Here is a 24417-nt window from a genome sequence, read left to right on the forward strand (position 1 = left end):
GTCTGCCATTAGGTGTGCTAGCTGCTCCCCCCGCTGATCTCTGCAAGGGATGTGAGGACTCTAAAACTTCACCAGAGCCTCATATGGGTGAGTAGATAATGGCTGAATTTTCATTTTTGGGTGCACTATCCCTTTAAGACTTTTCAATCATCATCATGTTGCATCAGAACTGAGAGTGTTAGGGTGTTTTTACACTTGGTCCTTTTCAGCACTCTAAACGGACTCAGAGCGGGGACTCAGCATTTTCTGCACATATGTGAACACTCCAAGAGAACTCGGGGGTCTGAGTTTGGTTCGCTTCAAGCCCGCAGTGCAGTTCACTTAACCTGTGCACTGTGAACACACAGCGCTCCAGGTTCACTTTGCTCTTTGCCGTTGTATTCAGCCCTCTAGGTCACAGGCTGTTGACCTGGGACGCCTGAAAAAACAAACACCCTGCCAGCCTGTAAAGGACGGGGAGTAGTTTGGTCCAAAGAAGATACTGCACGTCTCCAGATGTGAAATGTGGAATACATCAAACAGCAACAGTCTACAGCACAGAAACACTGAGGTTCTCCTCCAGTTTTAAGTTCATTAGAAAGTAAGGGGCTTCACACCCTCACTGCAGTGTAAAAACAAAACTAAGTCAATATATATTAAATAGACTATTAGTGTGAACACAAAAAGAACTGAGTCTTTTTTTCAACTGGTCCACTTTTTGGTGCACTTTAAGAGGACTGAGCTCGGTTCATTAAAATAGGACTATATGTGGAAACACCCTTCATGTTGCATAACTGCAAACTGCACGTCTGTGGAGACTCACTGCATTCACTGAATAAAAAACGCATTATCTCAAAATTAGGACACAAAATCTTGTAATTATGAGCTCCTGATCTAGACAGGGATGACACTGCCATGTGCTTCTGTTGTTGTTGTTTAGTTGCACAGCAGGCGCCAGAGGATATCTAGTGTGTCATATGCAGATGTGAAAGGCGACTGCAAGGCAGCGATATGTGACGGCTGCAGAATGAGAACAGGCTGGATATTCGCTGGCTATTATCTTCAATAGCTCCGTGTCAAAGCCTCCATTTCTCCCAGTGTTTGGATATGTTGGAAAAATAATATAGGCAGATGTTTCACAGTTTAACTCAACTGAAAATTATTAAAAATGACGATGCAGTTGAGAGAGCAACAGACTGAATGTCTGTCCAACGTGCACAGTTAGGGACCGTGGTAAAAGTGCAATATGACCCATTTTAATATTCAATCATTTTGTTGTTCTTCAACATAGAAATAACAAACCACTGCTGTTATAGAGAGCAGCAGTTTTTCAACAAATTCCCAAATTTATTTACAACTAATATAAAACTGTCCCCAGTCTATTTATCACCCAATGAAATAAATAAGTAAATAAATAAGCAACCCCAGTTTATTTACAGTCCAAGTCCCACCCAGTGTTACAAAATAAATACGCATAAATGTCCTTTCCTCGTCTATATATCTGCCAATAATATCTTTTTGTATAGTTTTTTAAATTACTTTATATCTGTGCTTTGATTCAACTCCTCACGCAGCCCGTTCCACGTGTCCACCCCACACACTGAAACACACACACACTCTTCTTAGTTGTACGAACACATTGTTTTTTAAAATCAAATTCTCCTCTTAAATCATGACGCCCCTCCCTGTCACAAAACATCTTTTGAATGTTGCCTGGAAGTGAGTTGTGTTCGCTCTCAACATTATTGCAGCTTCCAGATCAAATAATTTCAATGCATGTGACTTTAATGCTTAAAACAACTTTTTAAATACTAATTAAGAAAAGTGAAAATGTAAATATTGTGCAGCTCAGATGGAAACATTTCACAACAGCACAAAAAACAATAAAAAAGCATGGCAAAGAACTCCTCCTCCTCCTCCTCCTCCTCCTCCTCCTCCCTCTGTAAGGTCGCTGCTCCTTCCAGTGAAAGGTTAGCGCTGATTGAACAGACAACTTCCACACTTGTCTGTCACTCCTTTAATTCGAATGCAGATCACAGGCTGTATTTGCCCTGGTCAAACGTCTCTGTCTGGCTCTCTCTGTCACCGACTCCCTCTCTGACCTCCACTCTCTGTTTCTACATCTTTCCCAAACACATCCCCCTCTTCCTCTCTCTCTCTCTCTTTCTCAGCTGTGGTCTTCATAATGTGATGAATAGGCAGCATTCATACGTCAGGATAATAACAAGATATATTCTGAAAGCTCTAAACGTTCTGAATGATTTGGTTACATTTCACAACCACATATTTCAAAGTGAATTGAAAAGGCTTCACAAAGGCATTCACACATTCTCCAGTAAATGGACTCACTGAGACTGAAACATTCCTGCATCCTCTACGTGTGAAAAGGAGTGAAAGCAAACCTGCAGGTTGTCTCTAAATATTTGCATTTCATGACACTGTACTCAGGTCATTATGTGGTTTATATCTGAGGTAGTCTCTATATACAGACTCTACATTCAGTGAATGTAGAGTCTGTAGGCAAACCCCAGAGATCTTGCCTCCGGAAGAAGAGCGGAAGAGCCCTGGTTTCCGGTTGTAGGCTGTTTGTAGTCCGCGTGATATTGACCAATCACGTTTGAGCCGGCTGCAGTTGTTGCCAGGTTAAACGGTCCGTGCGGTGAACTAACGAGGCGGAACATAATTGGCGTCACTGCAAACTCTGAATCCATCGCAATGGTTCAGCATATTTACTTATATATAAACGGAAGTCGGAAACAGAAATTCGCCTCCTCCGCCCAAATCAAACCAGAATGCCAAAAAATCGGAAGTCAGACGCTGAATACAGCCGATGGGTTCCGAGAATGTATCTGAGGCTGTTTAGTGCTGACTAAGGCTGTCAAATGAGTCAATCTTTTCATCGCGGTTAATCACTGAATTTCAACAGTTAATCACGATTAATCACACTTTTATTCACAGGCTTAAAATTCCATAATTTTGCCTTTTTAAATCAGTTTTGAAGTCCATATTAACGAGGTGAAGCAATTCTTACAGAGTGTTTTGATTGGGAATCAAATTAATGCAAAGAAATCTACTTTATGATGTTGACTTTTAGATTTAGTCATTTCAAATCAGAGCTGCACTGCACTACAACAGTGTCGTCCAAGAGACAAAATGGCAGCACGCATTTAACCCTTTAATTTAACCCTCTGACCCACAGACTGTAGACACATTTGTGTTGTTTTTGGGGGAGACAGCTGGTCAACAGTATATGCTACATAAAAGTTGTATGACCTGAAAGCTGGACACTTGAACATTCTCTTAAGATGCAGCTCAGGCATAAATCTTTAATAAACACTGCATGCAAACATGTGCATAGTTTGAGTCCAAAACTGTATGGGACTAACATAAAGTGGACATGTCTGTGAGGGGGAGACTCGTAGACACCCACAGAACCCATTTTCATTCAAATACCTTAAGGTGAGAGGTGAAATTTTTAGTGTTATTTAGCCCCTTTCCTGTGAGGCAAACATAATATGGTTGATGCCACTGGATTCTTTAGGTCCTCTAGTTTCACTGGGACCAGTACCATCATTCTAGCTTAAAAACTCAGTCACCTACAGCCTCTGAGAGACGGGCGGTGGCAAAAACAGCAGCACACCATTAACACAACAAAAAAAATTAACGTATGAGTATGTTTGTTTTATGTTACATTCTACGTCACAGATGGGCCGTAAACAGTAGAACAGGTTAGTAAACAGTAGAAAGCAGCATGGAGGTCACTGACAACGTCATGGTGGTTACTTATATTTTAAATCTGTAACTTTTAGAGGCTCTCTTTCACTCAGCGCAGACTAATTTTTAATGTTGACGTAATGAACGACAGACAGTATTTTGTGGCGGTGCATCATTATATTGTGCCGACAAAGGGGCCTCAACAAGGGGTCCAAACTTTTTTTGAATGAGGGCCAGATTAGAAAATATGAAAATATCTGGGGACCAGCTGCTTCTTGCATCACACATAAAAAGAATCAAATGAGACAAACGCAACTGTTTTATCTTTTAATGAAAGTGTATTCAACTTTCCAACACTCCTGAATGCAGCAGTCCTCATCTTTACACCTCTATGCATTGGCCATGTCTGCTACTGTACCCTGCAGGACATGGCTGCTGTTAGGTAACCGTTCGTTTGCTTGTTTACGGTATGAAATCACATTAGTTCTGCCTGCACAGCAGTGGTGGCTGCTGGTCTTTCAAACAGGGGAAGCTCACTTTAAGTTTACGCTGCTGGTCTTTCAAACAGGGGAAGCTCACTTTAAGTTTACATCATAAAATGTGTCATAGTGTAGCGAGGCAGTAACTTATAAAAGGAACATTTAATTGAAGCCGTTTTTCAACCACACTCAGGCCACAGCATTTTCAGATGGGTTTAACGGTGAAAATGAGCTGTATGGCTTATGAAAATAAGGAACTCCAGACAGCACTCTGTCAGAAGACTCCACTCGCCGATGCCGGTGTGTATTTCCAAAACGCTGTCAATCACAAAGGGGTTCCGCCTTTTAGACAATTCCTCCAATCATCATGCAGACACCGAGCGTCCTCTCCCGCCTACCGCTCCATCAGGTCCCAGGGAAGCTGAGCCTCCCTGGAAGTGACGATTTTGTCGCATTTATCCAATGAATGTCTCGCTTTGCTGCATGAAACAACCTGCTCAGCGCTGTCTCATAGGAATGCTTGGAGGCTCCGCGTCCACCGTGCTGACACGAGAATGTATGACAGGGAGGTCGCGTTTGAAAACTAGTGATACACAGCTGACATTTGAACATTATCGTCATGATGTGAAACGCATCCTAGCGCACGTTTAATGCAATGTAAATTCCTTTTTTAATGTAAATTCAATAGTGCATATTTGACCATTTCATCCATGAAATTTTAGGGGAAGTTCAGCCTCCCTTGTTGTCTCAGAGCAATCGCCCCTGCTGCAAAGTTCCTACCTTGTGCATGTCCACAAACTGTATGATAGTCCTGCCATTATGGAGTGAACGGAAAAAATGCGAAGTGATGTGAAATGTGTTGTGGGCCACATATAGTAGACTTTGAACATCGAGCCAGGGGCTGTTGAAAATCAGTCCGTAGGCCACGATTGGCCCCCAAGCTGCACTTTGGACATGCCTGGGCTGATATTAGCATGTTAACCCAGGTGTCTTACTGCCATCACCACTGATCGGTACCACACAGTCATTTGACCTGGATGGTGAATGCAGGTTGTGACCCTGTGAGCCAGATGTTAGCAGGTGTTTGTAGTTTTTTTGGGGCGGTGGAAAGGGGCTTGAGGAGGCAGAGTGGGCGCCACAAATTACCATCCTGCCTCTAAGGAGATGGGAGAGTTCCTCTGTGTTTTTTTGGCAAAGGTGGTTTTCAGAGTTACCGATGAACTCAAGATATGATATGAGCCACCACCTGTCTTCCTGTGTGCCACAGCAGGAGGCTGGTGGCCAATTATTGAGCCTGACGCCTGACAACCAGCTTTCATCATGTGGAAGTGGGCGTGGTTTTAAACTGATAAAACAATCAGCGCGACCCGGTCGTTCACACAGAGCGGTGTGAGTAAGCTCCAATTTATGTGATGATGTCAAGATCCCAAAAAATGCTCCCAAACTTTGTCTCTTTGTCTTCAACCTCTTGAGAGACTCCGTGAATCAAAGCGCCGCCTATAAAAGGTGTATGAAGTAACTTCCTGTGGTTCAGGTTTTAATCAGTTTTTAGCTGCACCATCCTGCAGAGTCTTCATCACACAGCTTCACCTCTCTCCAACCTCCGCCGTCCCTTCACCCATCTCCACCCTTCAACTTTACTCCATTCTTCCATCTGTTAAAACTTCTGTTCTTCATTGTCCATTAAGCAGAAAAAGGCTCTCTCACTTTTTAATTGTGTCCCCTTTTTCCCCTTCAGCAGCTCTTCCTGTCTCTTTTCTTTCATTTCCTAACTTCTTCCCTCGCCGTCTCCCCCGTTTCTCATTACATACCATCTCCCCCTTCGGCAGCTTAAATCCCCCTTTTCCTCTCTGTCTTGCTCTTCCTCTCTCCACCTATTCTCTAAGACTCTCTACTGCTCCCTTTAATTAACTCAGGTAATAAATAGCAGGCTAAATCACCTGGTCTTAATACGACTGGTTCAATCAATTAGGCCGCGTCGGACTCGGGGCGTCGTTGCATCTGAAATGTAAATAGCGGCGCCGTCTTGTCTGAGCTGCCCATCAGATGAACGTGATCTGAATAGACGAGTCCCCTCCTCCTCCTCCTCTTCCTCCTCCTCCTCCTCCTCACCCAGCACATATTTATTTATATCACCGTGTCGTTCTTTTTCCTGTTTTCTTGTGTTCTCGTCACAGTAATTGACAGCCGGCACTGTCCCACACATGCAGAAACTGTTTCCTGATGTGAGGTGTGAGCGAAGCTGTGAAACGTTCTGTAGGGCGACAGAATCTGAGGGCGGAGAACAATCTGATTTTCTTGATCCTGGTAAAGTTGACGAGTCCAGCTGTATATGCTTTCTGCAGGAGGCTGATGATGCTTATAGGTTTTTCTTTTCGTGTGCCGTACGTCTGCTGAGACCCAGGTGTGTGTGTGTGTGTGTGTGTGTGTGTGTGGCTGTGGATAAGAGAGATGGTTGAGGGATTGTTTTGAACACTGCTGGCTGCTGCTTTAGTCCCCGGTGTGTTTCTTTTGATAAATAAAGACATATTTTCCATCTATATTTCTCTGCAATTCAAAATAAACTCCAGTGGAGAGATGAACGAGATGTGAAATGACTACAAGCTCTGATGTTTTTCTCTTTTTCTGTCTCAGTTTAACTCTCTGCTCTCTGTCTCTCATTATACATTTTCTTTAATGCTCTCTTCTCCTCTTCTTGATGTATCCCCAACTTATTTTAGTTTTTCTTTCAGTATTTGCTGCTCACTTCTTTTTTTCATCTTTTCTTTCATTCTCCTTTCTTTACTGGCATCCCCACTGGACATTAATTCTTCACTTGTATTCAGTAGGGCTGCAGGATATAAGGACAAATGCTTTAATATTGTTGAATATAAGGATTTTAATTACAATAAATAAACAGATATTAAAGTGTGCTCAGTTCTGCCTTTTTCCTACTTTTACAGCACTGCTAAATTAGGCATGTCTTGATACCATAAATGTATTAGTCAAACCAGTACCAGTTAAGTTCCACGATTCTTGATACCTGATTCAATGTCAAGGTGAAAAACAAAATAAATCCTATGTCCTTAAACATACACTCCTTATTAAAGACATTTATATTAGAATAAATCAAAATGTTATTATTAATCACTGATGATCCGTCTCTAACACAAAGTGCTAGTCTGTGTGGGTTCATAAGAGCTGTGGCAAGGACACATATATTAATGTAAAGCCTACAGTATAGTAACATATGTCTCTGTAATGTCTGATGTGACGCCTGGTCTTTGTAGCTATTTGTCCTGTCGCTCCGTTACCATGATTAGTCCGAATAAAGCCAGACTTTTAAAGTCCATGAAAACATGTTAGTCCGACTGAAATCGTAGTAAATCAAATTACTCAAAGTGGGACTAACACACCCAGATAATGTGACTGGGAGCTGAGTTCCTCCTGCATGTATACAGTCAAACTAGCCGAGGCGCTCTGAGCATGCTCCACAGTTTCCGCCCCGGGCTTTGACCCGGAAGTCCAATAGCATTAAATGTGTAAGAGAAGAAGAAGCCGGTAACAACATGGAGAAATCTACATCCAGAGCCGTGACTTTTTGGACGGACCAAATGTACAGAGCTGTAAAGTTGTCCACCATGGTACCAGTTAGCTGCTAGCTAACCGTAGCTAACTTGTTTGTCCATTGTTTGGTCTGTGACGTAATAGGTCAACAGGAAAAAGGTCCAATACTAACAAGCTGAAAGGGGGCATATCTCCACCTATCGTAGAGGAGTCGCACATACTTGGCTCAATAAATGGATTCCCCTCCTGTGCTTGTATACTGGTATAGTTGAGCTGTAACTGTAGCTCAACTTAAGTGTGCATTTGCTGAGAGATGACCACTGCGTTTTATCTGTCAACTGTCAGTGACCAGAAAAAACTCCAAACTTGCAGCGCTCAGCGCCTCGTCATGCTGCTGCATGTGTAAACCCGAGGCACTCCCGTTGCATTAACAAAATACTAAACACTTTTCTTTTCAACAAGTTGAGATGCAACAGTCGCTGTAGCTGCACATGGCGCCGTCTTCCAAGTGTTCTTCAGTGCTGGTGGGCGTTCTTCTTCTTCCATTGGCATTCAACAGCAGACTAGAACAATTGTAGGCAAACATGTGGCCCCATCAGATCAATAACTGCAACCCCAGTACCCACAGTACCGGAGAAAAACAAGCACCATCACGTTTTTAGAATTTTGGCATCAACTTGGTACCAAAGTATCAGCTCATTGGACGTCCCTGTGCTAAAACACAAAATTTGGTTCGCAAAAGAGGATTAAAAAAAATGTTATACGGTATAACCCTCATATTTATATGAATCTGTTTTCTGCAACTTCCAGATTCCTTTAATTTGTTTTAGCATTTTGTTCTAATTTCTCTGTCTGTATCTGAGGAAGAAAAAGTTAAAAATATCATCAGAATTTTCTTAAAACTCGCTGTGACATCTTCAAAGGGGGACAGAGGGGACACACAATGACAAAAGCTGTGCCCTTCATTCTGTGAGAGACACTGAGACAGCAGCAGGTTGGACTCAGTGTTGGACTGAAGACACTTCAGCAGGACAAAGACTTGAACCTTTGTAGGTTTCATGACGGATGCTGCACACACACTTTCTCTGATTACACTCTTAATTTAATCCCTTCATCACACTTTTCCTAATTCTTTCTTATAATCTCTCTTTTTCAATCTCATTAACTTTACGTGGCTCCGACTCTTTGCTCATCTCTGTATCTCCTTCCATCTCTCTCATCCTCCCGACTCTTTAAACCCTTCGTCTCCAATCTCCTGTGTGCCCTCATCATCTTATTCCCTCCATCTCTCACACTCTTCCCTCATTTCATGTTATTTTAATCCTTTCAGCAACCCATCTACCACTCTCTAAATCTCTGTCCACATTCTGCCTCCATCCACTCCTCTCACATTTTATTTCCATCTCGTTTTCTTCCATTAGGATCACTAAGATTTAAACACCAGCTGCCTGGATTTAATGTCTCAGCACGCGACATGTTCCTAAACGACAAACAAGACGCTCCAGTTCTCTACAGCCAAAACCACTTTGGTTAATTCAGCCCACATGGAGCCGCGATAATTCTCCTTAAATAAATCAGCAAATTTCTCTCAGATTTGTTTTTCTCTCTTGCTTTAACCCTTTAACATCCAGTCGTCCCCTCCAGATGATTTAAGATTATTTCAGATAACAATGTCACATATTCTCTTCCAGTATATTCCAGCTCTTTACTTAAGCTACATGATGTTTATGCTAAATGACAAAGAGTTGGTCTTTTTTATGGCTGCATAATTCCATTAAATGGAAATATCCAGGATGTACTGCACATCATTTTTCACTTTTCCTCAACATTCTTCCTGAGATGCGTAATATCTTTGGATCTACACTAATTAAAAGAAAGTTCTGTGGGTTTGAAGCGGGTTTGGCTGCACAGCGTGAGTTTGTAGGCAGGACGCTGCTGCTGGTTCAGGGGGTTTGTTAGATCTCACTTTGTATCAACATCAACAACAACTTCTTTTTTCTATTGATGTCATATCTTTGAAGACGGAGTGTATTTAAACACACATCACATGTCGGAGCGCCGCCATCTCTCCTACATAATAAGCACAAGCCTTTGACACTGGAGACCAGGTTGTCATCCTGTGCCCCGAATCAGATTATTGTTGTGATTAAATATTGAAAATATTCACACGTCTTCTTAAAAACAAGATTTACTCTGCTGGATTTTCCTAAAGAACAATGTATAGACTCAGACAGCAGTGACTCCTCTCAGTCATCACTTGTGACCCACTCTCAGTGTGTGGAGGTGTATTTATCTGCAGAAACATCTGCCTGTAATTTCTTCTTTTCTGTGTTTGGGATGTTTATGGGTGTGTGCCACGACAGCGCTCAGGTGAGGGCAGGGCTTTATAAAAGGAAGTGGGCAGGTGCTAGAAAGGACGCAGCAGACATCCAAAAGACACAAATATAGCGAGGTGAAATGTCAATCTAAAATTAGCTTTTACTTTTACTTTCACTAATGAGCGTGTTTTCAAACAGTACCGACAATCCTCCATAGTGTACCATCAGGTGAGTGTTGGTTATGATATTTAGAGTCATAATCCAAAAGATTTTACTGAGAGTCAAATTCTGTTTTTGATTCTATTGACAGTTGGCAGTTTGTCAGCAGTAGACATTCAACATTTTTACATTCTGTAATTAATTACCTATACTAATATAACATATCTATAATAACCCTACCTATAATATGATATATATCTATACTAATTATGCTAATGAGGAAATGTTGCATAATTTGGTTATGGCAAAAGATGGATTTCAAAACATAAATTTAAACTCCTTTCTAAGTTGACTAAAAGCCAAACTATAGTTATTTTCTGATATTGACCTGATTTTTTACATAATTTATGCTAATTATGCTAATAAGGAAAGATCACATGACGGCACCATGGTAACAGGTGAATTTCTGATCATCACAAACATGGACTTAGACTCTCAAATCAACTTTCTATGTTAATCAGAAGCTAAATCAAAGCAGTTTCTGTTTGTTTTTTTGTGTGTGTGTAAATAATCAGCTTATTATGTTAATTACACAAATTGTCAAACACCCAACGCTTAGCAACCAAGTTGAAATAATTGAACTCAAGAAACTTCCAGTAGAATACTAGGGTTCTTCATTGTCAGTGGCGGAGTCCACCATCACCGCAGTGAATTCACATTGCATTTATAGGCACGAGGGACTGACAGGAAATGATGCAGCATGTTGTCCAGTGTTACTGTTTATGATTTGTGATGACTGTTTACTGATCACTCACCTGCAGCGGGATCAGAGCCTGAACACATTACTGCTAATGCTAACACAACATCTCCCACTGCTGCTGCTTCACATTAAAATACTCCTTACTTCAACATGTCCTTACTTCAGCACGTCAAATGCAGCAGCTTGGTCATTGGCTGTACGCTTCAAACTATGACGCTCAAGGTTACCTTCTAGCGTCAGTTTCAACTCGTTACATTCAAAAACTTCTGTGTTCACATGAAACTTCAGTTTGGGGACCAAAACTACTTGGTTGGGTTTAGGAAAAGATCATGGCTTGGTTTAAAATGATGTTGACATTTGGTTTGACTTGGGACCTGGCCTGTGTTTGGTTTGACCGACCCGTCCACCTCATCATGCAGATTTTCTTCGTCTTTATACTAGGTCAGCTGCTCTGACCGTCTGAGGGACCGAACACATGCCGCGTATTTAACCACCTGGAAAACACCAGGTCGGGCGCTGGGCGCAACTTTAACAAGCACCGTGTCAAAGCCTGTTTACCTGAAATCCTGAGAGCAGAGCTGATCTTCTTCCAGGAGCTGTTTATAAGTGTGTAGGCCTTTCGTCTGTGGGACAGATGTAAAGCTCTGGGTAGCCCTGCACTAACATGATGCAGCATGTTGTCCAGTGTCGGCTGTGATTGGTTGTTTCTCTTCAAATGACTTGCAGCGCATGCTGCTGCAAAAGTTGAACTTGGTTTATCTCAGAGTGCATCGCTCTGGTGTTTGAGCATTCCACTACATTGAAAACAATGAATTTGAGGGCGCAAAAACGCAGCACCCTAATATTGCTGTGGATGACTTTATATTGGAGTTAGTTAGAAGCCTGGCGTGTCTCATACAGCTGCTAAAGTGTGCCTTGTGCTTCTGTACGCTGAGGGGTGTGACAACATGTTGCTATTTGACGACCTGGGAATGGGAACAAATGGACATTTAGTTGTCACGGACTAATTGAAAAATCAGGAGCAGCCACAGTGAGCTGTTAAATGAAGAGCTGCAGGCAACTCCGCAGCAACATAACCAACTCCTTTTACTGCACCCTGCTGTTGTGTGGAAAACTTCTGTCTGAATGCAGCATGAAATCAAATGAAGGTTGTATAATTATTATTGACCGACGTCTTTATGAAAACCACCTGAGTTTGTTTGGCTGCACTGTAAACACAAACACCTGCTGCTCTAATGATGGATTTCTGACAAAGTAGCTGGTTGCTGTAGTATTTAACCACATTTGCTGTTACCACGGCAACCACAGGGACCTACAGATCAACCAGGACTGAAATCTTGGGGATCAAAACATTAACAACATCACCATCTTTCCCCCGACCTTAACCAAGAGCTTTGAGCTGCAGAAATGAAACCATAGAAACAGGACTGTCGATGTCACGATCCTCATTATGATAAAAAGTGAAAAATTATATTTACTCCTGTTCAGGACTCCAAACCAAAAATATATAACCTGATGACCTATTTAAAATAAACATACAGTAACATTAAGAGTTTATGTGCATGAGCTACCTTTTTAAACCACATCTTTAACTTCTGAATTTTTGTTTAATGTTCCTTTAATTGTAGAAGCAAGAAAACAAGTTCTGAATGAAGGAAGGATGCAACAGAAATCCATCCACACAGAAATGGACGGAGAATAATGTGTGGAGGGATGAATTCTCAGTTGTTCTGTCTGGAGTCATTACACAGGGTATCTGCAGGAATCCTGAGGTTAATTTCAATACCTTTTTAAGACTTTTTTAAGAACTTCCAAAAAAACCTTAAGACCTCATCGCCACTTCACTTTTGCTCCTCTGTTTGGCGCCTGGACGTGCACCGTCGCGTGATGTGGCACAGGTACACGCATGGCACAGGTACACGCATGGCCCCGAGTGGCAGTCCTAGTGTGCCTACCTACACATCATTGTTTGTAATAGTCGCAAGGAGGAAAATAAATTATAGATTCATGGATAAGAAAATTTAATACTTCATAAAATCGCGATTAAGACTTTTAATACTTTTTAAGACCCCGCGGACACCCAGTTACAGCTGCTGGAACAATACTCAGGTATTGGAGGTCAACAAAACCCCCAGAAATAAAAGAATGGTCTGACTGACTGGATGACTAACGGTGCTCAGGGACCAATCTGGGGGGATTTTTGGAATTATTTTGAATTGTCTGGGGGCCTGGAAGTGTGTGTTTTTGTTTTGTCTTGCCCTGCCTATGTTTTGTATTATTAAAAATGTATTCTAATGTGTTAATTTATTCAAATTTAATTCTGATATCTTGATTGTTTTTTGGCAGACTGGGACTTGTGAAGTACCCGCCCTGCTTGTGCTTCTTTGTCAAGACTGAACGTCTCATTTGATGTGTAGAACTGTCAATCTAACCAAAATCAATAAAATATGAATTATAAAAAAAAAAAAAGAAAAGAAATGGACGGAGGGTGTTCATGTCATATCCCTGAGAAACAATGACTTGTGTCTGTGCGTGGGTGAGTGTGTGTGTGTGTGTGCTTGGGTGAGTGTGTGTGAGGTCAAACGATCACATCAGACATATAATAAATGGCTCCCTGGCAGAGAGCAGCCATGTTGCAGAGGAGGTAAAGGTTAGGCACTTCACTCAGAGCAGCTCGGGAACACCACTGGGAGCTCAGAGCTGTGTGCGTGTGTGTGTGTGTGTGTGTGTGTGTGTGGTATCTACCTCCTCCAGTTTGAACGTGATCATGGTGAAGGCTCTGAACACGCAGTCCGTCTGACCCGTGATGGTGATGATCCTCTCTGGACAGGAGCCCTCTGAGATGTTGATCCTCGCGCTGCTCTGTGGGTCCAGACAGAGATGGAGGAACAAGGGAGGGAGGGGAGGGCAGGGGAGGGACAGGAGGGGAGGGATTGTGGGAAATTATTTTAGGGAAGGGGAGGCCAGGAGGAAGGGAAAGGGGGAGGTAAGGAAAGGGAGAAAAGGGATGAAGGGATAATGCGAGGGGAGGGAAATGAGGAAAAACGTCAGGAAGGAAGGGAGGCAAGTGGGGAGCAGAGTGGAGGTGAGTTAGGAGGGAGGGAGGATGGTAGGGAGGGAGGATGGAGGTTAATGGAGAGAGGAAGGGGAGGGGAGGAACACAGGAGAGAGAAAACACATTAGTGGGAGGGAGGGATATGTGGGCCAAGAAAGAGACGAGGAGGAGAACCATTTTTCGCCACACTGCTCCCCGCTCCCTAAAGGAGATTCACCTGTGATGCAGGAGGAGAGAGGGATTACGAGGAGGCTGGAAGAGGGAGGAGAGAGGAAGGAAGGGAGGCAGGCCGATGAGAAGAGCAATGTAGTAAATCAAGGTTTTCAGGAGAGGAGGTAGACGGGGGGAGGGGAAGGAGGAAGGAGAGCAGAGGAGGAAATGAAAAGGTGGTGAGAATATTGCGGGAGATTAGGGAGAGAAAGATTAAGATGATTTTCACGAGGAGGAGGAGGAGGAGGAGGATGGAGGAAGATGGGATTCAAGCCCAGGAAATGAGAGGAGAGGAAAGAGTTTGGGTAGAGATTTATTAAAAGGAAGAGGAGGAAGGGTCGGAGGAGGAAGAGCAGGACAGGAAAGTGAGGGAAAGGATCAGGAGGAGAGGAAGAGAGAGACAAGGTGGTGCAAATATTTGAGGAGAAATAAGAGGAGAAGGTGAAGATATAGAGAAGGTGCAGTAATAACCATACGAGGATGGGCGGAGAGGATGGGTGTCAGGAGAAAATTGAAGTGTGAGTTAGAGGAAGTATAGATAAATAGAGACCATATGAATCAGAGACTGGGGCTCAATCTGCCGGGGATTTAGGTTTCACTCTCTTCTGGGTCTTATTCATATTTCCAGGATGAAAACTTTTTGTCTGTAACTCATAAAATAGTTTCGCCATAAAAAAAACAAAGAATGTGCCGTTTTATTTCTTCTAATAAACTGTAAATAAATTTTTTTTGACTTTCATTACAACCCAAAATAAACACGTTCAGAAAATATCGCTCCAAACAGCCTGGGCACATTTTCTAAGAGCAAGAACAGCAGCTTTAAAGGGAAACAAAACAACCATTTATACATCAATTATCAATATCATCGCTGCTTGTTATGTCGACTTTGTGAAGAAAACTTTGTATTTCTCACGTCTCCACAGTGAACAGAGAATAAAAAAAAAGACAAACATTCTTTATGAATTAAAGTAAACGGGAACTGCTTTAAACAGCAGCAAAACTAAATCAAAACACCTGTTTACAAACTCACACACAATTCAGTTAAATCCTATTTTCATTGACTAATATCACAAACCCCAGTTTGCGGAGGGCTTCACAAGATCAAGCAAAACTTCAATTAAAAGCCCAGTCCCTTTCACTAGCCCGGTGTAGCTACACATTTTGACAAATAAAGGCCTGTCTCGATTCGAGGCCTGGTCTGGTGCCAAACAGTTCATTTTTTATAGTTCTTCAGATGTATAAAGCCAGGTTGTCGGCTACCTCAAATTATGTGTCCGTTCCTCCATTAACCTGTAAGTTATTCATATTCCTTCAGTCTGTAAGAGTCCTCAGATCAAAAGGGTTTTTCACAAAAATAATCTAAGTTGTGAGGATTGTTTTAACAGGATAAAGTGGTGTTGTGTCGGCATGACGGGTGCTGTAACGCTCTCTCTGATGTGCTGTCAGGAGTAGATCAAATGAATGACTCATAACTGATATATTACCTGAAGCATAAGTTTTAAACAAGTAATATTCAGACTGCTTCAAATAAACAATCTGACTGTATATCCTGATCTTTGCTGAGCAACAGTTTTGTGTGAAAGGAATTAAAAGCCTGTCCCTGTTGATTTCAGTGTTTTAAGCAAACCACAGCTGGCTAGTTAGCTAGCTAGCTTGCTAATTCCATCATGCTTGTACGCTAACGTTACTATGGTTACAGAAAACGAGCCAAACAAAGATATCACTCATCTGATGACAGCAATGTGCTTTCCTACACTTTAATAACAACGTGTTAATTAGGCCTGGGACGATCAGCGATCAAATCGTATACTGGCGATTGGAGGGTTGCCAGGCGATTTGCTGGATATCAAGGCGATTTTGAGAAAAAAAAAGAAGAAAAAAAACAGCGCTTTACCGTGCATTAAGAGATGTTTTTTGGGAAAATACATGACTGTCAGAGAAGCCCCGTTTACAAACAGACCTACAATCCATCTCCTCTCCTCTCTCTCTTCTCAGCGGAGGGCGCCCTGTCACTGTCAGCGCGCCAGCATCTCTTTGATCCGAAGTGACACAGCCCGTTTGCTCATGCTTCGGGGTCATTCAATAGAGTAATTAAAATAATTAATTAAGATAAAATAAATATTGTTTTAATTGCTTTCATAAATTCCTACAATGTTGCGGCACTGCCGCCTTTGCAGGTTAAAAGTTAATGATAGCGACTTGAAGAGAGGAGGAGCAACACATCAGACGCTCACTTTTACATGTGATGCAAAATATTAAAATAACGTGGTAGTGATCGACGTAAGACACGTGCCAAGGCCGTAAGTAAATAGTAAATAGTTCCCAAGTACATGCATTTCTCCTAAAACACATCAGTAGGTAGCTGAAGGAACACTGAGGGCGAGCTACTCGTAGGCAGAAATATTTTTAATTGTAATGTCTCACTGAAAATGCATGTGTCTGGGAAGCACAGAGTAAACGACTGGATAAATGAGACCTGGATATAGTTTTGCTGTTGTTAAACGTGGATCCTGTTTGATTCAGTTCATGAAGAATGGAATCTGTGTTTATCATGAAGTAGGGTTGGAACAGTACGACATTTTACCGGTACAATCTCAGAACATATTGCAGTTTCATGGTGTTACAGAATTTATATTGTTATTAGTCAGAATGATCCTTAAAGGAATGAGAACAGAAGGGTTACTGTTGGTTGAACTAATGTTTTATTACTGTAACTGAAACCTGAAACCATTTTGTTGGTGGAAGTTTGTGCAAAATTATGAATTCAAGGTAACACACAGTGAGTAACTGATAATCAAAGTATTTACGTATTCTTTTGAAATCTACATTATTCCAAAAACAAGTCAATAGAAAAGTTTCATTGAGAGCACAGTTGTCACTTCCATTTGGATTTTAAACTGATTTTCAAACCCTGCGAGCCTCAGTGCTCACTTTGGATTTATTGCTCAGATCTGAATTTTTTGGTTTGGCTGCTCATCTTATTTTTTAAATGTGTATACGATTCCAGTGTGAACTGGTCTCAGTCCTAAACTGACCTGCACGCACAAAAGAAAATGACAGACAGCACATGCAGCACGCTGTCGCACAGAAATAAAGATGGAGGCCACTGCAGTGTGTTTTTACTGTCTCGTTTCTAAGTTGAAAAGTAATGAATTCCTGAGCAGATGATAACAAGGACGAGGAGGAGGAGAGACATATGTTTAATTCAGGTTTTCTGTGGAGCGATGCAGCTACTTCTGTACGGAGGTGTGTGTGGAAACAGTCACAGTCAGGAGTGGTGGGATCCCGACCTGAATGGCTTCACTGAGACAGATTTCATCCCAAATTTCAGGATGTCAAAGACAACTCTTAACCACATCTGTCAGCGCTTCTCCTCAAGACTCTCGCAGCAAAACCCTCAGCTCAGGCAGGTAGACTGTGACTGATGGAAAGTCACATACATTCAGATCTGACTGCTCAGACTGAGGTCGCATTTTCAAAAATACAATCAGATCTGTATCTGATTCATGAAGTGGCCTTAATCAGAACTGACAAGATGGGACAACATCCATGTGATTTGTTTTGTTCACACAATTATAAAACAAACAGATCTGAGTGACGAATGATCCAAAAAATCTAAATGACATCATGAAGTTAACGGTGATTTGTGCAGAGCTCTCTACGCTGACTTCACCTCATCACTGAGAGACAGATGATCTTCGTGAAGCGTCAGACCCATCACTCAGTGCTCTCTTATTCAACACAATGTCAAGTGAGTCACTCACAGTTAAACCACCCGACATGGTTTTTAAAACCAGGAAGAGTTTTCAATATTGGAGAGAAAACATTATGAACAGATGCGACAATGAGCAAAGACTGAGAGTGGATTTGTTTGTCTCTGCCTAAAATATTATTTTCAACCTCAAAGCATTCGTCCTTCTCTGAGTTTTATGTTGGTGAACTCAGCGCTCTGTGAGTGTGTGTGTGTGTGTGTGTGTGTGTGTGTGTGTGTGTGTGTGTGTGTGTGTGTGTGTGTGTGTGTGCGTGCATGTGTGTTACTGGATGAATCACTGTCTTGCAGCAATCAGCCTTGTCTGTTTCACTTACAGCTGATCTCTCTATCACTGCACACACACACGATCAAAAGAACAAGAAGGTCGTACGTACAGGACCTTTTGTTGATATCAGAGGGTGCATCTTTGTGTGTGTGTGTGTGTGTGTGTGTCCATCTTCTACATATACTCCTGCAAACATGTGCCTCTGTAGGATCTCTTAACCACAGCTATGTGTGCATTTAGTGTCTCTTAGTTTTTAATGTGCTCCTTTAACTGACCCTTCCTAAGTCCCGCCCCTTTTCTCTCTGTGCTCCATTAACAGCTGAGCAACCTTTGGCAGAACTTCGGTCAACTTTCACCTTTCCTGTTATACTCACATATGCTTGGTGCTATGTTGAAAACCATATTTTATAGACCATTTAAGATCCAGTGTAGGATTTAAGGGGATATAGTGGCAGAAATTGAATGTAATATATAATCAGTCTGTTTTCTTTAGTGTTTTTCACCTGAAAATACGTAACGTTGTGTTTTCGTTACCTTAGGATGAGACGTTTATATCTACACAGGGAGCAGGTCTTCGTTTATGGAGAAAGCCGTGTTGCACTGCCATGTTTCTACAGTAGCCCAGAATGGACAAACCAAACACTGGATGCAGATAGAGACATTTGCGTAGTCAGAAGCTCATCTGTGATGAGAGTGTCGGAAAAACACTGATTGTTTTTTGTTTTGTTTTTGTTTTTTTAAACGTGAAACTGCTTTATAAAGTGTTTCTACCGCTCTAAATCACCTGGGGATTGTGTACGCACAAAACAAGGCCTGAAAAAGGTGTACGCCACTTCCCACGGAAAGTTGGGATCTATAAAAACAGACTTGATGCTCACGAACATTTTAGAGATGGGAAATCGGCGATGTAAATGTTGAGGTGGAAGCCTGATTGTAGAAACTGTCAAATAGTTTTTGGTACACGCCATTTTTGGCTTTTGTCTGTACGAACATTTTTAGTGTGGATCCTACGCACTGGTGTGTATGTGTGTGTCCCAAAACTTGACATTAACAAAACAAAATTCACCAAAACCATCTTGGTAAGTCTTGTTAGTCATTACTCAGTCCACTGTTCCAACAATCACCAGCTCTAGTTTGGTTGAAATAAACCCTTAATTCACTGAGTTAGATGTAAAAATATCCAGTTTCTCCAGCGGCCTCTCTGATGTTGTGGGCACGACTCGAGCGGCATTTTACAGTCTGACCTGCGAAGTTTATCTCCGCCACTCACAGTCAGCTCAGCTGCCTGTTGCACCACACTGACCTTTGGTGGTGAATGCTGTGCACTACAGGAAAAACATCTTTATGACAGCCTCTCCAGTTTGAGGTTAATGGAAAGACTAGTCCATACCCACTGAGTACAGCATACCATACCATGACTCAGTCATACCAAAAAGTAGAAGAATAAAAAAATTCGGCCACAGGGGGAGCCACAGCGATCGGTCACATTTTAGCCATTTTGAAGCATTTTTCTGTTGTTATAGCGCCACCCAGTTGCCAATTAGAGTTAAATTTCTCCAGTCACCTTGAGGCGTCCTGTTCTACATATCTACCAAGTTTAGTAAAAATCCATATGGCGGTTAGGCCTAGATAAGAAATGAGCTCTCTAGCGCCCCCATTTTGTTTGATGGGGTCAATAATGGAGGGGTCCCCTCAGATTATGTGTGGTCATATGCCTACAAAGTTGCGTGGTGATGGGTGAAACCCTTGAGATGTTATACACCTTTATGTGATGAGCCACGCCCTCCGCAATATTCATTGCCTTATAGAAGCTCAGTTTTAGTAAGTTTTCCAACTTTTGCCAAGAGGGAACTTTAGATATTGGTCCCTAGATTATGTTCACCCAGTTTCATGCAGATCGCTCAAACTTCCTAGGAAGAGATCCATTTGAAGTGTTTTTCAAAAAATTCAAAATGGCGGAAAATCTATATAAGCGGAAGTTATGGGTTCTTGAGGCAAATGTGTTCCTCATGAGGAGAGGCATCTCTGTGCAAAGTTGGCATCCTCCCATGACCCTCTACCACTGTGCCAAATTTCACATGGATTGACCAAGTCAGTGAGGAGAAAAACGTGGAACACACACACACACACAGAGTTTTCATCATTATATAGTCAGATGAGCGTCTATGTTTTTGACAGTGTTGAAAATCATAGCGTCGGGATTCTAAATATTCTGGTGAACCGTAATACGGTGACACCGGCCCAGCCTAACGTTGATTTGTTGAGTATAACTGTCTTTTATATTTCAATTCTGTACATGGATGCACCGCTGTCAAGCTAACATTACAAGCTAACGTTAGCTAACTTTATCTAATATTTTCTAAGTTCTAGGTCAACTATTCCCAGAAGTCTGGTGAAACACTGTCAGGCTAACGTTAGCTAACGTTACTATTTTCTACCTACTAGGGTAAACTATTTCCAGAGGTCTGGCTAAACAATATTAAAAATCTGTTTCGTGGCTTAAAACACGGAGGAGTTGTCGCAGCACACTGTAACTGCATCCAACTCAAGGCATGTTTAAAAAACCGCTTTAATGTTCATGTTCGACGTTTGTTGACGCTGCTTGTCCAGACTGAAGATGGAGGTTTTGGATCCACACCTGCAGCTTTTTCTCAGTTCTTTATTTTTCTTACTTCTCCCCTTCACGTCCTATTTTCAGGACTTAAAGTGGCTTTTGTCTTTTCACAATTTGATTGACTGAAAAGCCATCAACAGCACATATTTGTGCATAGTTCAGTGTTGGTTGTGTTTTCCTTCAGTTGCCTGCCCTCAGAAGAAGCTACTGAGTTCTTTCTCCCTGTGATCGTGTTGTGTTGTGTATGTTTGCATAATGTGTTTTTATTTTTCAGTGTGTAAGTGAAGGATTTTCCATTTTAATCCTGTTCTCTGTGGCGTACGTGTGCATGAATAAGAACATACAGTATGTTTGATGTGTCTGTCTGTGTTCTGTATACGAGTCTTCTCTAAACGACACACCTGCCGGCTGCTGGGCTGGGTTTGTGTGATTGTGTGATTGTGTGTGTGTGAGTGTGTATTTCTTTTTGTGTGTATATCAGTCAGACTGCCCCCCTGTTGTCCCTCATACCATCCTCTATAGAAACAGTCTCCTCTCATTGATATGAAAATAGAACGAATGTGCTCCCTCTTTATGAGTGTGTGTGTGTGTGCGTGTGTGTGTGTGCGCGTGTGTGTGTGTGGTGATAAAGCAATGATGGAATAATTCTCTCCCGCTCTCTCGCCATTTATTATCTCAATAAAAATACATTAGCTGCTGTCTCCCTCTCCTCCTCAATCTGTTTATTTATGTCTCCACCCGCCTCTATCTATCAATCTGTCTACCTGTCTACCTGTCTACCTGTCTATCTATCTATCTATCTATCTATCTATCTATCTATTTCCATCCTTCCCTCTAACTACAGAATGTCCTTCCATTCATCTCTCCTTCCCCCACATCACGTTCATTATTCTCTTTTTTTATTCCCCTCATTATCCCTTCCTCCATTACCACTCTCCTCACCACTCTCTCGTTCATTCATCTCTCCCTCCCTCCCTCCATTTTATCTAATCAGTCTCATTATCATTAATTTATCGATACGTCCCCCCCTTCAACTACTCGTCCGTCTCACTGTCTTGCAATCACTCTATCTATCATTCCCCATATCCCTCTGTCCTTCTTGTGATCCTCCTACTTCGCCCCTGTGGTATCAATTACCCTCTCCAACCTCCCTCCCTTTGTCTTCCTCCTTTCCTTTCCTTCATCCCTCTGTTTCTGTCCTTCCTTTGTGAAATCCCTCCCTCTGTCCTGTTATCTGCCTTAAGAGCAGGAGGCAATCTCCACGGCTGAGAAATGAAGGGTGTGTGCTACAAACTGCAGTTCCTCTAATGGCCACTTGAGGCTGGCTCCAAGAGCGAGTCAATCCCCACAGACCCCCATGTTAAAGTCTCCAACTTTACAGCAGAAATAAACATGTTTACAGCCTGGTACAAAAAACATTTCTGGTCTTTATAGCTAATTTCAACATTCATGACGACTGTACGGGGATGAAGTTTTATATAACTCAGCTGTTTATATTTCATTAAGGCTTAAAGTTAGGCATCATTAAGGACGGGCCTTTGTGAGTGACAGGAAAGTGCCGTCTGTTTACAAGTCGCTACCGCTGCACCAGCATTGGTTAAGTTACATAACCATGGCGTAACCTCAGATCAGAGCTCTGATTTTCTGCCCGAGTCTGATTTGGCCCAACCCGACCTGCTGCGTTCGGCTGAGCCAGGCTGTAATGTCTCATTATTCCACCGGGATTCAGTCAGGTCGGGTTCTTGCCAATTTACTGGGGATCTTTTTTTAAAAATCAAAACTGGCAGTTCTCGTGTTTAAATGAAAGGAGTTTTGATGGACTGAATCAAGAGGCTCTGGCGGACCTGTCATGCACAAGACAACTGACCACTGGAATAAGAGAGTATGGAGAGGTAGTGTGAGGAGACACGCCAGGCCTTAGCTTGTGATGAAGGTTTCAATATTAGAAATATATATATAATAACTCAAATATAATTTCTTTTTTTTTTTTTTTTTGTACCTGTTGAAATTCAAATTTTTAATCGGACTCAGGCTCAAAACGACTGCCATGGCTCGGGCTTGGACAGAGTGATTGGTTGCCCTCTAAGGCGCCCAGTGTTCAGTTTTAAGCCAGTTTTTCACTAGTAAAAATTAGCATTAGCATCATCACAGTTAATCATAGCTGTAAATGCATCAGGCTATCCAAGCTAACAGCTAGATTCAGGGCTAGCTCCACCCTCCCGTTCAAATATGGTCATTTCTGACTCCAAAAATCCAAGATGGTGACTCAACACTTCAAAGCAAGGGTTTACAATGCAATGGGTGACAATATGGTGGCTAAAACCATTATTTTATAGTCTATGGTTAAGAGCAGCTGAGTTCCTTGTTCAGCTTCTCTGTGGATGAACAACAACATCAGGAGATCATCAAGAGATGATCTTCATTGGTTTGTTCGGGCTGGATAATGACAGAAACACGAGTTTTGGGGGGAAATTCACGATTTTTCATTTGTTGAACCCGGAATGAAGTACAAAGCCGTTTAAATTAGAAATGTAATATTATTAACTATGAAAAGCATATAAGAAGTTATGTTCTTGTTCCATTCTGTTTGGTAACAAAGAAGCTACTGTGAGCAGCATGCTAACTTAGCTTAGCACAAAGATTGGAAACAGGGAAACAGTTAGCCAGTCTGAAAGAAACAAACTCAGCACGTTAAAGCCCACTGATCAACGCATCGTATTTTCTTTCTTTAATCTATTAAAAATCTACAAAGTGTTAAAATAACAAAATGCTGTTTTCAGGACGTTATGTGCCAGACTTTTTTTGGCCTCTGAGCAGTTACCTGGCAACCAGCAAAGACTTGGGAAAGTTACAAGAAATACATCAGACAAACACACACCTGGTATTTCACAAAATGTCAAGGCTGCGCCCCCTTTGGGCGAAAGAAAGCCGAAGATCCTACTGATGTTGATTTGACATGTGGTGTTACTGCAGCAGCCTTCTACTCAAGCTAATGTTAGCAATCTTATCGTCGAATATTTGACTGACATAATTCTGAGACTCCAGCCTCCAATAGTTGGAGTTTGACACCTCTCTGACATTATTATTGATGATTATGACTCTAACAAAGGTGGGATTTATAGCTCTGCGTTAGTTTTATTTGTGACAACAAACAATTCAGCACAATCTGAACCAAGTTTAAGAGTCTGTGTCGACGTCAGCAGAGGATGCAAAGCTTCTCTATTAGGCTTCGTTTAAAAGCATCATGTCGAAAGGTTTTTTGTTTTTTAGTTATTTAGTGATGCTAAAACACAGTTTCAACAAAACTCCATATTTTTACAGTGACATTAGACTCACAAGTCAGTCTTTAGACGCTTTGCTTAACTAAAGACTGATGACTTTCTCCCTGATTTTGTGTTTAGATGGGCGGATACAATTTCAGAGTTTAAAAAAACTCCCTACGTTGCAGAACCAATAGTAAATCTGCAGGGCGGTCCTTCGGTGGCTCGCTGAACTCTTGTGCTCGTAAACATAGTCCGACTAGAAACACGTGTAGCGGTACAAAAT

At 41.9% G+C, this 24417-nt stretch overlaps 1 protein-coding gene across 3 annotated transcripts in view; it reads right to left on the bottom strand.

The window, feature by feature from the left end:
• Positions 1–24417, bottom strand: part of pcbp4 (poly(rC) binding protein 4) — a 536281-nt gene that overhangs the window by 381548 nt on the left and 130316 nt on the right. For all 3 annotated transcript variants that reach the window (XR_007569440.1, XM_050037692.1, XM_050037691.1), the window contains exon 6: positions 13701–13817. Coding sequence is in view for 2 of the 3 variants with exons in the window: in XM_050037692.1 (XP_049893649.1) it covers positions 13701–13817 (117 nt within the window). In the remaining variant the exon portion in view is untranslated. The remainder of the gene's footprint in view (positions 1–13700; positions 13818–24417) is intronic.

This window comes from Epinephelus moara, chromosome 24 (genome assembly GCF_006386435.1).
Source record: "Epinephelus moara isolate mb chromosome 24, YSFRI_EMoa_1.0, whole genome shotgun sequence".
In the NCBI taxonomy this organism is placed as follows: Eukaryota; Metazoa; Chordata; class Actinopteri; order Perciformes; family Serranidae; genus Epinephelus; species Epinephelus moara.